General features: G+C 37.3%; 1 protein-coding gene across 4 annotated transcripts in view; it reads left to right on the forward strand.

Annotated features, from left to right (window-relative positions):
* Positions 1–15,641, forward strand: part of CTDSPL2 (CTD small phosphatase like 2) — an 81,211-nt gene that overhangs the window by 16,499 nt on the left and 49,071 nt on the right. For 3 of the 4 annotated variants that reach the window (XM_039250063.1, XM_039250060.1, XM_039250062.1), the window contains exon 2: positions 11,382–11,591. In XM_039250063.1, the coding sequence (XP_039105994.1) occupies positions 11,406–11,591 (186 nt within the window). In that variant the 5' untranslated portion in view covers positions 11,382–11,405. Of the gene's footprint in view, positions 1–10,964; positions 11,052–11,381; positions 11,592–15,641 lie in introns of those variants that run through there. The other variant, XM_039250061.1, reaches the window with a different exon arrangement.

Raw genomic sequence — 15,641 nt, forward strand, 5'->3', positions numbered from 1 at the left:
GACATTTGAGCTTTTATTTTAGGATTTTAGTAATTTGCAAGAAATGCTAACAGATTAAATTAGCAAATATTTATTGAGATCCTTGGAAATACAAATTGTTTTGAAGTGGTAAATATAGTTCCATTACTTTGGGGAGTTGGGGCAAATAATGTAAATAATCTAACTTCTAAGTTAAGTTGTAATTGGTAAACTAAAAAAGTTACATAATATTTGTTTTTTTAAGTATTACAATGGAAAAAATCTAAGCTTTGAGTTTAAAACAAGGAAAATTATGCTTAACCAAGTTGCAGGAGTTAAATTCTTTTCAGAAACTCTTCATACTGAGGTGCCTGGGTGGCTCAGTTGGTTAAGTGTCCCACTCTTGGTTTCTTCTCAGGTCATGATCTTATGGTTTGTGGGTTTGAGCCCTGCATCAGGAGAGCTAGGGCCTGCTTGGGATTCTTTCTCCATTCTCTGCCCCTCCCCTGCTTGTGTGTGCTAGTGCTAGTGCATGTGTGCTCTCTCTCTCTCTTTCTCTCTCTCTTTTTATTTAAATAGTTTATTGTCAAGTTGGTTTCCATATAACACCCAGTGCTCATCCCCACAAGTGCCCTCCTCCATGCCCATCACCCCCCCTTCCCCTTCCCCCACCCCATCTGCCCTCAGTTTGTTCTTGGCATTCAAGAGTCTCTCATGGTTTGCCTCCCTCCCTCTCCCCCACTATTTTTCCCCTTCTTCTCCCCCATGGTCCTCCATTAAGTTCCTCCTAATCCTCCTATACGTGCAAACATATGGTATCTGTCCTTCTTTGCCTTATTTCGCTCAGCATAACACCCTCAAGGTCCATCCGTGTTGTTACACATGGCCAGATTTCATTCTTTCTCATTGCCGTGTAGTATTCCATTGTATAGATAAACCACATCTTCTTGATCCATTTGTCAGTTGGTGGACACTTAGGCTCTTTCTATGTTTTAGCTATTCTTGAGAGTGCTGCTATGAACATTGGGGTGCATATGCCCCTGTGCATCAGCATGTGCTCTCTTTTTTTAAAATAAACTTCAAAAAAAGGAAATTCTTCTTTACTGAATAAAGGAATTGATGTTATATATTTGCAAGTTTTATTCAGCCCACTTTAAAAGTTCTTTTTGTTTAGAACTGATTTAACATTTTTAAATACTTGCACTGGGGACTAGTGAGCTTCATGTCTCCTTAAGTTATTTGAGCACATTCTAGGTTACCTTTAAACAGAAAAACTGGGGGCGTCTGGGTGGCTCAGTCAGTTAAGCGTCCGACTTCACTCAGGTCATGGTCTTGGGATTCGTGGGTTTGAGCCCCACATTGGGTTCTGTGCTGACAGCTCAGAGCCTGGAGCCTGTTTCAGATACTGTGTCTGCCTCTCTCTCTGCTCCTCCCCACTCGTGCTCTGTCTCTCTCTGTCTCAAAAATAAATAAATTTAAAAAACAACAACAAAAACTATCTGAAAGGTTTCTGCTTTTGGTTAGGGAGCTTGAACTAGCGTTCTTTCAACTTGCGTATTTTGATTCTTTTTTTTTTTTTATTTGAAAGCACGCGTGCTCATGCACAAGTGGGGGAGGGGCAGAGAGAGAAGTGAGAGAATCCCAAGCAGCCTCTGTGCCATCAGTGCAAAGCCCAGTGTGGGGCTCAAACACACAACCTGTGAGATCCTGACTTGAGCTGAGATCAAGAGTCAGATGCTTAACCAATTGTGCCACTCAGGTGCCCCAGTATTTTAACTGTTAAAAAAAAAATGAGGAAAGGGCATGCATAGGCATTCAACCAAATGGGAACTAGAGGTAGCCTATAAATATAACTAAAACATTTAAAATTTTACCCATCATGACTATAGTTTAAAGTTACTTTTATTTTGGGGCCACTTGGGTGGCTCAGTCAGTTGAGCGTCCAATTCTTGATTTTGACTCAGGTCATGATCCCAGGGTTGTGGGATCGAGCCCTACATTGGGCTCCACATTGAACATGGAGCCTACTTAAGATGTTTTCTCTCTCCTGCTGCTCCTCTCCCCAAGGCCTTCTCCCCTCAAATTAAAAAGAAAAACATTTTTTTCAGTTAGCAAACATTTTAAAAATTAAAAAGAAATTTTGATGGGCAGGATTCAATATGTAGATGGCTTGGGCCCTCTTTAGTCTCTTTTGTGCAGGTGTGCTGCCTCAGCCAGGAATGTGGTTGGCCCAACAACCCCTGCATCTGCAGGCTGTTAGAGCTGTTGGCTCTTCTAGTTTACGGGCTACAGAAATTATTACTTATACCAGAAATGTCTCTTATAAGATGATACCATTGAGTGTGCTCATCGTTCAACTGGTGTAAATTATGTGAGTCTCTTTTTATGGTGACCTCAAAGTTGACAGTCCTCTCAACCTGACAAACCATCTGAGCTTGCAGGTAGGGTATAGGGGAGTAGAGCAGCCCAAGATAGGAATGACAGACTCCCAATGTTCCTACTCAAAGTTGAGCAGTTTTATAAGGATTCTCAGGTTATTATATGCCTTTGTTTTATTTCTAGAGTACTGAAGTGGTGGTTTTTTCTTATTTTGTCCAACTGAATGGTTCCTTTTTGTGAAGATTTGTTGACCTCTTAAGTTGGACATAGTCAGAATTCCAGGAATTTTATTTTAACTTCCTCTATATTTCTCTCTTCTTGTTCCATACTGTTCTAGGTTTCTGAGGACCCAGTAGATGATAGACCTGGAATTAGAAATCTAAATAATTTTATCTCATGAGACTCACAATAGCCATGCCAGTACTGTACCATATGCATGATTATTGAAGCCGTATATGCACTCTTTTTGCTGTATTCTTCACATTCATCCCTCACTTTAAAATTTTTTTTTCTTTAATGTTTATTTATTTTTGAGAGAGACAGAGACAGAATGCAAGCGTGATAGGGGTAGAGAAGGAAATACAGAATCTGAGCAGGCTCCAGGCTCCAGGCTGTCAGCCCAGAGCCTGATGTGGGGCTTGAACCCAGGAACTGTGAGATCATGACCCGAACCTAAGGTGGTCGCTTAACCAACTAAGCCACCCAGCCACCTTCATCCCTCACTTTTAAATTTTAAATAGTTAAGTATGTTTACATTGTCAGAGAATATACATACTATACTCTCTCCCTTGTATTTTATTTTTGCTGTATGACTAACTCGATGTTGTATTTTTGATCATCATCAGTTCTTTTTTTTTTTAATATTTTTATTTATTTTTGAGAGAGAAGACACGAGTAGGGGAGGGGCAGAGAGAGAGGGAGACACAGAATCCAAAGCAGGCTCCAGGCTCTGAGCTGTCAGCACAGAGCCCAACGCGGGACTTGAACTTGTGAACCACAAGATCATTGTCGTAAGCCGAAGTCAGTTGCTCATCCGGCTGAGCCACCCAGGTGCCCTGATCACCATCAGTTCTTATGCAATATCTGTAGTCTGGTTTTCTCAAGTGTTCTGTTAGATTTTTTAGGAAGAGCACAGTATTCACAGAGTTCTTGCTCATTGACAATAGTTTATGGCCATTTTTCTTGTTATTTTTGTTGGATATAAAATCCTTGGTTTACTGACATGTTCTTTTCTTGATTTTTTTTTGTTTTAAATATGTTACTTCATTTTTTGTCTGGTATGAAGTGTTGCTATTAAAAATTTAGAGTAGTTTACTTTTTTTTTTTTCCGTTATAAAGTCACTTAGTACATGTCTAGATCAGGGATCTGCAAATCCCTGTTGCCCATGGGCTGACTATCTGTGTTTGTAAACACAATTTTATTGTACACAGCCATGTTCATTTACTTACATATTGTCTTTGGATGATTTTGCCAAACAGTGCCATAGACAATACTGAAACCAATGAGCATGGTTCCAGACACTGATATTTGAATTTCATTTAACTTTTACCATGTGGTCTGCAAGCCTAAAATATTCACTGCGTGGTTCTGTAAGAAAAAGTTTGCGTACGTCTGGCTTAGATGCCCAAAGGAGGATTTTCCCCCCTTTAAAGTTTAGTGAAGTTCTAGTAATTCATACCAAACCAGACTGTGTTTTCATATTTGCTGTTCTCAGGTCTGTTTCTTTCAATACATAGTTTCAAATTTTCTCTTGTTTTTGAGTATCTGATCTATTTTCCGTATTTATCAGTTTCTCTTGAATCTTTTTTTTTTTTTTTTTTAAGATTTTTATTTTCAAGTAATCTTTAATCCTAACATGGGGCTTGAACTCACAACTCTAAGATCAAGAGTTGCATTTTCCACCAAGTAAGCCAGCCAGGCACCTCTTAAATCTTTGAATCTTTTTCTTCTCTTTTCTTTTCTTTTTTAATGTTTATTATTTTGTTTTTTAAGGAGGAGACAGAGTGCCAGTGGGGGAGGGGCAGAGAACGAGGGAGACACAGATCAGAGGCAGGCTCCAGGCTCTGATATGTCAGCACAGAACCTGACATGGGGCTTGAACTCACTAATTACAAGATCATGACATGAGCCAAAGTCGGACACTTAACTGACTGAGCCACCCAAGTGCCCCTGAATCTTTTTTTTCTTTTTAAGTAGGCTCCAAGTCCAGCGTGGGAGCCCAGTGTGCAGCTTGAACTCAACAACTGTGAGCCCAAGACCTGAGCTGAGATCAAGAGTTGGATGCTTAACTGACTTAGCCACCTAGGCGCCCCAACCTTGAATCTTTTTTAATGTATGAAAATATTCCTTCTTTGTTCTATCCATTTAATTTTTTTTTCCTTTTTTTTTAGTCTAGTTTAGAAATAACTTCTTGTTCTTAATTTTTTCCAAATTCTTTCACTTCATTTCCCTTTCCTTAAATCCTGGTTAAAATTATTCCTTAGTATCAACGTCTTCAAGGTTACTTGGAAATACTGTGTAGTTGTGATATGCTTTTGTGGACTTATCTTTTGCAATCTTACTGTCTGTAGAAAGTTAGAGATTTTATTTTGCATTTCTCTTATGACTGTATGCGCCCTGATCTAATTTGTTACTTTTTAATGTGAAATTTGTTTCCTTGAACTTTTATAAGGATGTTCTGTTCAGGACAGTTGTTGACTTAAATGGAACTTTCTGTTATTTTATTAGTATGTTAAAAAATATGGACAATTGCTTTCTTGAGATTGCTTAGTTTATGTTCCTCCGCCTCTCTTTTTTGTAGGTGTTCTTTGCTTTTCTCATTTGATACTGTCCTACTCTATTTTGACTTAATTCAGTTTCATTTCAGTGGTGAACCTTGCCAGTAACTCTGATAATGAGGGTTTTTGTTGTTATTTAAAAAAAAATTTTTTTAATGTTTATTTTTGAGTGAGAGAAACAGAGGGTGAGGGGGGGAGGAGCAGAGAGAGAGAGGGAGACACAGAATCTGAAGCAGGCTCTAGGCTCTGGGCTGTCAGTACAGAGCCTGACCCGGGACTTGAACTCGTGAGATACTTAACCGACTGAGCCACCCAGGCACCCCTTTTGTTGCTATTTTTTAATGGAAATATCAAACATATGCACAATGTAAACAGTGGTATTATGAAGCCCCATAAAATCATCATTCCATTTGAGTAGTTATTAATATTTTGTCTGTCATTTGGAAGTATCCCCATCCACTCCCAACTTCTTGCTACTTGGTTAATATTGTTCATAGGAACTTTTTACAGGTGTGAATTTTTTTTTAATGTTTTATTTATTTCTGAGAGAGAGAGAGACAGAGAGAGACAGCGTGAGCAGGGGAGGGTCAGAGAGAGAGACACACACACAGAATCTGAAGCAAGTTCCAGGCTCTGAGCTAGCTGGTAGCACAGAGCCAAATGTAGGGCTTGAACCCACGAACTGTAAGAAGATCATGACCTGAGCTGAAGTTGGACGCCTAACCAACTAAGCCACCCAGGTGCCCCAACAGGTGTAAATTTTTGTAAAATTTACATACTTTGAAATACGTAGATTTTAGCTTTAAGTTTTGACAAATAGATCCATACTCCCTTGCGTTCGGGTCATTTCTTTTCCCCAAGGCAACTTCTATTTTGATTTCTCTCCTTAGATTATTTTTGCTTCTGATAGAATTTCTTTTCAATGGTGTCATCAAATATATACTTTTTTGTGACTGCCATTGCTTAGCATAATGTCTGAGATTCTTTCATGTTGTTGATGATAATAATAATTGTTGCTTTCTATTTTCTAATTATTATTCCACTGTGTGAAAACACCCCAATATTCACTTTTCTGACCTTGAGCATTTTTGTTGTTTCCAATTTGAGGTGGCTATTGTAAATAAAGTCGGCCAGGAACATCTTTGTAAAAGTATCCTGTGGGCGTGTTACATTTTTTCTTGGATAAAAACTCAGAAGTGAAAAAATTACTGGATGAAGGGGTGAGGTGTTGTTTAAAAGAAATTGCTCAACTTCTACCAAAAACCTTATATTACCACCAGCAGACTATGAGAGTGCTCATTGTTCCACATCTTTGTGATCAGTTGTGGTCAGTCTTTTTAATTTTTGCCTTTCAAGTAGGTGTATTCTATTTTTATTTTAACTTGCACTTCTAATGGTGAATTATATTGAGCATCATCATTTCATATGCTTGTGGCCATTCATCTAGCTTTTATGAAGTGTCTTCTCAGGTCTTTTAATTTTTATGAAGTTTAGGGGCACCTGGGTGGCTCAGTCAGTTGAGCGTCTGACTTCGGCTCAGGTCATGATTTCATGGTTTATGAGTTTGAGTTCCATGTCGGGCTCTGTGCTGATAGCTTAGAGCCTGGAACCTGCTTTGAATTCTGTGTCTCCCTCTTTCTTTGTCCCTCTCCTGCTCACACTCTGTCTTGCTCTCTCTCAAAAATAAATAAAAACATTAAGAAAAAAAAATTTTTATGGAGTCTATTTTGCTTTTATGGTTTCTGCTTTTGTGGTTATTTTTCTTGGAATATTATGTCCTTTGTGAAGAGATAGTTTTACTTTTTCCTTCCTGATGTGAATTTTTAAAATTTCTTTTTCTTGCCTAAATTCTATGGCCATGAACCGCCAGTTAATAGAGGTGGTGAGAGTGGACATCCTTGTTTTATTTTTTACCTTAAGAGGAAGGCACTTAGTTTTTCATTATGCAATATGATGTTAGCTGTGGATTTTTCATTGCTGCCTTTTCTCAGGTTTAAGAAGTTCCCTTCTATTACTGGTTTGTTGAGTATTTTTATTGTGAAAAGGGTGTTGGGGATGGTCAAATGCTTTTTTTCTGCATCAGTTGAGATCATATGGAATTTTTCCTTTATTCTTTTAACTTGGTGTATATATTATTGCTTGATTTTCATATATTAAACTAGGATTGCATCCCTGCGATAAATTCCAGTTTGGTCATGGTGTGTAATCCTTTTATTAAGCTGCTGGATTTGGTTTGCTAGTATTTTGTTGAGGATATTTGCATCTATGTTCCTAAAGGATATTGACTAGTAGTTTAACTTTTCTTCTGGTGTCTTTGTTTGATTTTGGTGTCAGAGTAATGCTGATCTCATAGATTGAGTGGGAGGTATTCCTCAATAAGGAAGAGTTTGAGAAGGTTTGGTGTTAATTCTTCAAATATTTGGTAAAATTCACCAGTGAAGCCATTAAAATTGGATTTTCCTCTGTGGGATGTTCTTAAAGAAATTATCACTAATGCAGTCTCTTGTTTTTGAATTTTTGAGTCTATTGGATTTTCTTTTCTTGAGCCCATTTTGCTTGTGTCTTTATAGAAATTAATCCATTTCTTCTAGGTTATCTAATTTGTTGGTGTTTTGGTATGTTGTGGTTTTGTTGTTTCACCCTGAACAAACATTTTCTAATTTTCCTTGTGATTTTTTCTTTGACACAGTGCTTACATATTTAGGAGTTTGTTGTTTAATTTCTGCATATTTGTTAATTTCTCAAGTTTCTTTCCTTGTGATTCTTTCATTCCAATGTAGTTGGAGACCATATACATGTATGATTTAAATTCTTTTAAGCTTATTGTGACTTATTATGTCCTGACATGTAGTCTGTCTTAGAGAATATTATGTATTGTGCTGTTGTGAGGTAGAATGTTCCATATGTATCTCTTAAGTCTAGACAATTGTTCATGTCTTCTATTTCCTTATTGATCTTTTGTCTAGTTGCTCTATCCATTACTGAAAGTAGATATTGAAATATCTATTAATTTTGAATTGTCTATTTTTCACTTTTGTTTGACAGTTTTTACTGAGTATATTTTGAGACTCTGGTGTTAGGTACATATATGTTTATAATTCCCTCTAAATGCGGCTTATTATATCCCAGACATTTTGATGTGCTCTTTGTTATTTTTTAGTCCAAAATTTTTTATTTCTCTTGTGGTTTTCTTTTTCTTCTCCTCCTCTTCTTCCTCCTCTTGACTCATGATTTATTATATATTTTTAAATTTTCAAGTATTTGGAACTTTTTAAGATTTTTGTTTTTGATTTCTATTGTGGTCAGAGAACATAACCTTGTAAGATTTTTCTTTAAATTTATTTAGACTTGTTTTATGTCTCAGCATATGGTCTGTTGGTAAGTGTTTCATGAGAAATTGAAAAGTATGTGTTTTCTTCATGTGTTGCCTGAGTAGTCTGATAGAACTTTTGAAAGCTCTTGAGGGCTTGACTGTTCCAGCCCTTTTAGACCTATTAAATACATCTTTTACAATTCACTATTGGAATGGACCAAAACCTTCTGCATTTCAGCTCTTTCTTTAAATGCTCTTATCTTTCATTCTAATAAATACCCACTGGTTATTTTTGAGTTCAAAGGACCTTTCTCCTAAGCATTCTGAGAACCATCTTCACTCTTCATCATGTGGAGTGATCTAGCATTTTATATATATACTATGATATATATATTTATCTGCCAGACTATGATCCTCATGTGTAGAGATTATAGTTTTCATCCTTAACATTTTAGTAGCAGGTGGCCAATAAGTATTTCAGTTTTAATGAGCCAAACTTTTTAAGACTGGGCTTAGCCTATATGCTTTTAGTCTTTTAAGACCTACTTTACATTAGTGTATTGTTTCATAAGATGTTATAATTCCCATTTAATGATTCTGGGTTTAAGATAGATTCATTCTAAGGTGTTTTTCTTGTTTGTTTGAGAGGGAGAATCTACTAAGCAGGGTCGGGCCTGGTTAGTACTTGGATGGGAGAGGGAGAATCTTAAGCTCCACTCCCAGTGAGGAGCCTAGATGGGGGAGGAGGGGGCGGAAGGGCCAGAAGGCTCAGTCTCATGACTGAGATCATGACCCACTGGGCCACCCAGGAGCCCCTCTGTAACTGAAAAAAAAATTTTTCCCCCCAAAAATACCCAAGAAAGGGCTCCTGGGTGGCTCAGTTGATTGAGCTGCCAACTTTAGCTCAGGTCATGATTTCACAGTTCAGGAGTTCAATCCCTGTGTCAGACTCTGTGCTGACAGCTCAGAGCCTAGAGCCTGCTTTGGATTCTTAATCTCTCTCTCTCTCTCTCACTTTCTCAAAAAAAAAAAAAAAAAGTAACATTAAAAATAACATTAAAGAACAAAAAAAGCTGAGAACAGATCTGGGTGGCTCAGTTGGTTAAGCATCCAACTCTTGATTTACACTTGGATCATGGTCCCAGTGTCATGGGATTGAACCCTACATGGGGTTTTGTGCTGGGCGTGGAGCCTGCTTTAAGATGATCTCTCTACTTCTGTCTCTGCCCCTCCCCTGCTTGCTCTGTCTCTAATTTAAAAAATTACAAAAAAAATTACAGAAATTTATTAAAAATAAGTTTTCAGAATTCCCCCTTGATTTGCTATATGGGAACTTTCCTTTTCTAAGGAGTGCTTTGCTGAAGAATTAAGGCATTAAGACATCATTTATGTACTCTAAATAAGGTTTTAAAGTAAATAATACATGCATTGAATGCTAAATCACTTTAGAAGTTAACATTGACTCTTCAGGGAAGAAGGCAGCATTTTTTATTTTGGGATGGCAGCATAAAACTGAGCACCATTTGCTGATAGGGAAAAAAATAGTTGTTTGTAAAGGTATCTAGGGACCTCACTGGTGAATCCCTTGAGTTTGGGGTTTTTTGTTGGAGTAGATGATGTGTGTATGTGTGTGTACGTATAACTTGCTAAAAGTTTCTAACATTTTTTCTGTGACTGTTCTGCTGGTTTCGTAAAGACACAGTGTCTTATGCTTCTTAATTTGTTGGTGAAGACTACCCTTTGCCAGGATTTTTGGCATCTTTATGAGTTGAGAATGCTTAAATGGAGTTAGATTTTCTGTGAATGAAGTCACTATTGTGAGTAGCATTGACGTTCTCTGCAGTTTATAGTCTTTTCTAATACCTTTTTAATTTTGAAGCTCAAGATGGTAAGATGAATGTATTCTTTACATGAGTAAAAAAAAAACACAGTTAAGTGACTATAGTTTAGCAGTGATCGAAGTAGGATTGGAATTCACATTTCTTAGTTTGGTAATTTTTATATTCTATTTCAGATTCTAATTTAGGGTATGTTATTAACTACCTTTGTGTCTTGATATAGTTTTGTCAGCCATTAATTTTCTCATCTATAAAGTGAGAGAGTTCAAGTAGATTGCCTCATAATTTCTTTCTCATGTGAATTCAATTTTTAAAGTATCATGTGTGGCAAGATCAAATGATCTTATAAATTGAATGATCCAACTACTCTTTTTACATTTGCGTGATTGTTGATCATTAGAATCATGCTCTGGTAATTCATTCATTCATTGAGGGTTTTCCCACTACATTGTGAGCTCCAGATGACAGAAACCTTATGTATGTTGTTTACTGTTTTTGGTTTGTTTGTTTTTTTAATTTAAAAAAACTTTTTTTTGTTTTTTATTTATTTTTGAGACAGAGAGAGAGCACGAGTGGGGGAGGGACAGAGAGAGAGGGAGACACAGAATCTGAAACAGGCTCCAGGCTCTGAGCTGTCAGCACAGAACCCGATGCGGGGCTCGAACCCACGAACCGTGAGATCATGACGTGAGCCGAAGTCGGACGCTTAACCGACTGAGCCACCCAGGCGCCCCTGTTGTTTACTGTTTATGAGGTGCTTAACCTAGCCCAGTGCCTTGAATGTCGTAAGTGCTCAATAAATATTTCTTGACTGAATGATTGAATGAATGATAATATTGGCACGGGTGGAGGTTGCATAGTTCTATGGAAAGAGTATGCACACTCTTTGTTGTTACTCGTATTTTTATTATATCATAGGGTAAAATAATTCAGAAGTTGTTGGGAAGGTTACTTGGGATAGTGTGTAAAAGTTCAAAGCATCCTTTCACTTAAAGTTATGGTTTCTTAATTTAATCTCCTGGAGACTTGCACCAAAGGGTTTTTATAATATAAGGTGGGCACATTTGACCACAGTAGGTTTAATTTTAATAACCCTTGTTATTTTTCTCTTGTAGTTTTATATGTGGCACCCATAAAAGATGAGGCTGAGAACACGGAAAGCTTCTCAGCAGTCAAATCAAATCCAAACACAACGCACTGCTAGAGCAAAGAGGAAATATTCAGAGGTTGATGATAGCCTACCTTCTGGGGGAGAAAAAACACCGAAAAATGAAACTGGCTTGTTGTCTTCAATTAAAAAATTCATTAAAGGAAGCACACCCAAGGTAATGGTTTTACCTTGTACTTAAAATTGAAGTTTAGGTTGTTTTCTTTAAGCATGCAAAGAGGAGAAATCTTAATATTGCTAGTAGATTAAGGAAATGTCTACATTTTGGTGTTATTTTAAGAGTAGTAACATGAAAATTAGATAATGGCCATTTAAGAAAATATTATTTATTCTATTTAACTGACCCACTTCACCTTGTTTTTTCAGCATAGTATTATGAAAAGCAAAAATTTTTCCTTATTTTATGTGAGTTTTTCTTTTCCTTTTTTTTAATTTCAAAGAAAAGTCAAATTTTCTTATTCTTAATACATTGTTTAAGGAGATGATTTCTCTGATTTTTAACACTTGTACAATGAAAATGTATTACTTATTAAAGAGATAGAAAAAAGTTGTTAAAAAGACACTGACGAGGAGTCACATGCTCCACATTCGTACTCTGGACCAACTTGAATGAACTGAGGAAACTCATTTACTCCTCTGAACCTTAAGAAGACAGTAAAATGGGACTATTTCTAACTGCTTTGTTTGTCTCAGAGTTGTTTTTACATTTGATGGTAAACAGAAAAAGCAGTTTGAGAAATTTTAATGCACTCTTTAAATAGATATTGTTATTATCACTCATTGTGTGTATTTAATGTAGACATTAATAATCCAAGCTTTTGGTTAAAAAATAAAGAAACTTGATAGAAAGATAGGTTTTTCCTATGTCTTCCGACTTCTCTTGATATTTTTTTCCTTCCTTCCTTCCTTCCTTCCTTCCTTCCTTCCTTCCTTCCTCTCTCTCTCTCTCTCTCTCTTTCTTTTTAGAGAGAGATAGATTGTGTGAGCTGGGGAGAGGGGCAGAGGAAGAGAGAGAATCATAAGCAGGTACTCCATTGTCAGCACAGAGCCCAACAGGGGGCCCAATCCCAGGAGCCTAGGATCATGACCTGAGCCAAACAAAATCAAGAGTAACATGCTTAACCGAATGAGCCATCCAAGCACCCCTGTTCATATATTTTTGATCTGGGCATTCTTTTATTTATTTTTTTAATGTTTGTTTATTATTTATTTAAAAAAAATTTTATTTGAGAGATCATGAGTGGGAGAAGGCCAGAGAGAGGGAGAGGGGAAGGAGGAGGGGGAGAGAGACAGACAGACAGACAGACAGAATCGGAAGAAGGCTCCAGGCTCTGAGCTGTCAGCACAGAGCCCAATGCGGAGCTTGAACCCACAAGCTACGAGATCATGACCTGAGCTAAAGTCGGACGCTTAACCAACTGAGCCACCCAGTTGCCCCTAATGTTTATTTATTTTTGAGAGTGCCAGTGGGGAAGGGGCGGCGGGGGGAGGGGTGTGCAGAAGATCTGAACCTGGCTCAGCACTGACAGCACTGAGCCTGATGGGGGCTCCAACTGTGAGATGAGCTGAAGTCAGATACTCCTCTGACGAAGTCAGCCAAGCACCCTAGGCATTCTTCCTATTAATGTGGCATCATAGCATAGCATATCATGCTTTTTTTCTCCTTTAGTAGTAAGATCTGTCTTTGTTAGTTAGCAAATTTTTACCCATGTCAACTACACACCCAGGGGTTTCCTACAGAAATTTGTTAAGTTTCTTTCTTTTTAAACTAAAATCTTGAATTTTTTATTAATGTCTCCTTAAAGATGTTAAATTAAAAATAACAGATGTTAATAAGATAGGGCCACTAAAAACCTGTTTGCAAACTAATGTCTTATTCACTCATTTTGGGGGGAGAAGAGTTTTCCTACAGCCAAAAATTAATTGTACTCTTATTCATTCCAGATTTTTAAATTATATTCTATAAGGTTATTATGAAAATTAGTATTGGAATGTCTTGCTAAAATCAAGGTACATTCCCCCCCCCCCGCCAGTCTGCTAACCCTTATGTTAGAAGTAAATTAAATGATTAGTTTGTCATGTATTATTTCTGCTGAGCTTATATTGGCTTTTAATCATTATTTCTTATTTCATTGTCATTAAATCATCTTTTTGATAATATAGTCTAAAGTTTCATTGAGAATCTATAAAGTGCTTGCTTATGTTCAGTATCTTGAGTACAGTGTTCTCTTTTTCAAAATTTGGGTGGGGGTTGGCAGCTAATGTTTATTGCTGCCTCTTTTGTTTCTTTGATTTCTTTCATTTTGTCAGCTTTTGAACTTTTAAATAATGTGGCAGGGTGCCTGGGTGGCTCAGTCAGTCCAACTTCTGCTCAGGTCATGATCTCACAATTTGTAGATTTGAGGCCTCACATTGGGTGCTCTGCTGTCAGTGCAGAGTCTGCTTGGGATCCTCTGTCTACCTCTCTCTCTCTGCCCCTCCCCCACTTGCACTCTCTCTCAAAAATAAACATTTTAAAAAAAGGTATGTTGAACTATAATTGAACTCTTTAGACAGGCCTTCCTGCTTTCTCTTTTGAGCTGTAGTCCTTTCTAAGGTGTCTAACATAGTTTTCATGCCTATCTCAGGAGCCTGACTTTGAAATGTGCTCTCTTTGTATCACCCTACTTTTTCTCTCTTTTGTTTACTATTAAGATGTCTAGGATCAATGGTTCTGGGTGCTTGCCAGGTTACCCATCACTGACCTGTTTTTATATTTTTATATTACTAACAAGTTTTAATATGTATTCTTAATTTTGTATAAATTAGTCATGAGAGTATTTAGGTAAACCAAACATAGGTTGTTAATTTGTGAATATAAGGTGTAAGTAGTAGTTTGCTAGGATTGCCCTAACACAATACCAGAGACTGGGTAGCTTAAACAACAGAAATTTTTTTACAGCTTGGAAGCTAGAAGTCCAAGATCAGGACATTAGCAGGTTGATTTCTTCTGAGACCTTTCTCCTTGACTTGGATGGCTGCCTTATTACTATGTTCTCCCATAGTTGCCCCTCAGTCCTTTGTATTGTCTGTGTTTGTAGTCTCCTCTTCTTAAGAACACCAGTCATAATTGGATTAGGGCCTACCCTAATGATCCCATTTTATTTTATTTTATTTGGTTGTATTCATTTTTAAAAATGTTTATTTTGAGAGGTGGGGGAGGGGCAGAGAGAGGCAGAATCTCAAGCAGGCTGTATGCTCAGTGCGGAGCCTGACACAGAGCTTGATCTCACAACTGTGAGATCATGATCTGAGCCAAAATCAGGAGTCGCCTATAGAGCCACCCAGGTGCCTCGCAATGACCCCATCTTAATTACTCCTTAAAAGGCATATTTCCAAATATAGTTATATTCTGGGGGTTAGGACTTCAACATATAAATTTGATGGGGACACGTAATTCAGCCCATAACAAGGTGAATGAAATCTCTGTTCTCTTTCACATACAGATTTATGCTTCAAACACTTACCACTTCTCTGATTTCAGAATTATGAAGTTGTCAGCAAAAGCACTCAGGAATTGTTAGATATGCAGTCTTTTTGCTTTTAGCATAATGAGATTCTGATACATATTTGAAGTGAAGTCCTTACAACTAAAATATATTTGCTTTAGAGCAAGAATCTCTCTATACCTTTCCAAATAGGAGTTTCTAGAGTTTGTCCATAACAAAATGATCTTTCCTCCATTCTTATCTAAATACTGTTAAACTGTTGTAGTTAAGGTCATCAAGTTGCCTATGGTTATAATTCTAATGAAATAATAAAATCCTTCTGTTATATTAAGTCAGTGGTTTTATGAAAGTATTTTAAGGTTTTATTTTTAGGTCATTTGAACACCCAGTGTCAGGCTTTAACCCAGAACCCTGAGATCAAGAGTTGCATACTCTACTAACTGAGCAAGCCAGGCTCCCCTTAAATCAGTGTTTTTAGATTTTTTAAGTATAACCCTCAAAGAAATCTAGCTTTTTTTTTCTTTTTTTTTTCAAATAGTTTATTGTCAAATTAGTTTCCGCATAACACTCAGTGCTCATCCCCACAAGTGCCCTCCTCCATGCCCATCCCTCCTCCCCCCCACATCTATCCGTCCTCAGTTTTTGTCAGCGTTCAAGAGTCTCTCATGGTTTGCCTCTCTCCCTTTCCCCCACCATTTCCCCCCTTCTTCTCCCCCTTG

This window comes from Hyaena hyaena, unplaced genomic scaffold (genome assembly GCF_003009895.1).
Source record: "Hyaena hyaena isolate Hyena2069 unplaced genomic scaffold, ASM300989v1 scaffold_361, whole genome shotgun sequence".
NCBI lineage: Eukaryota > Metazoa > Chordata > Mammalia > Carnivora > Hyaenidae > Hyaena > Hyaena hyaena.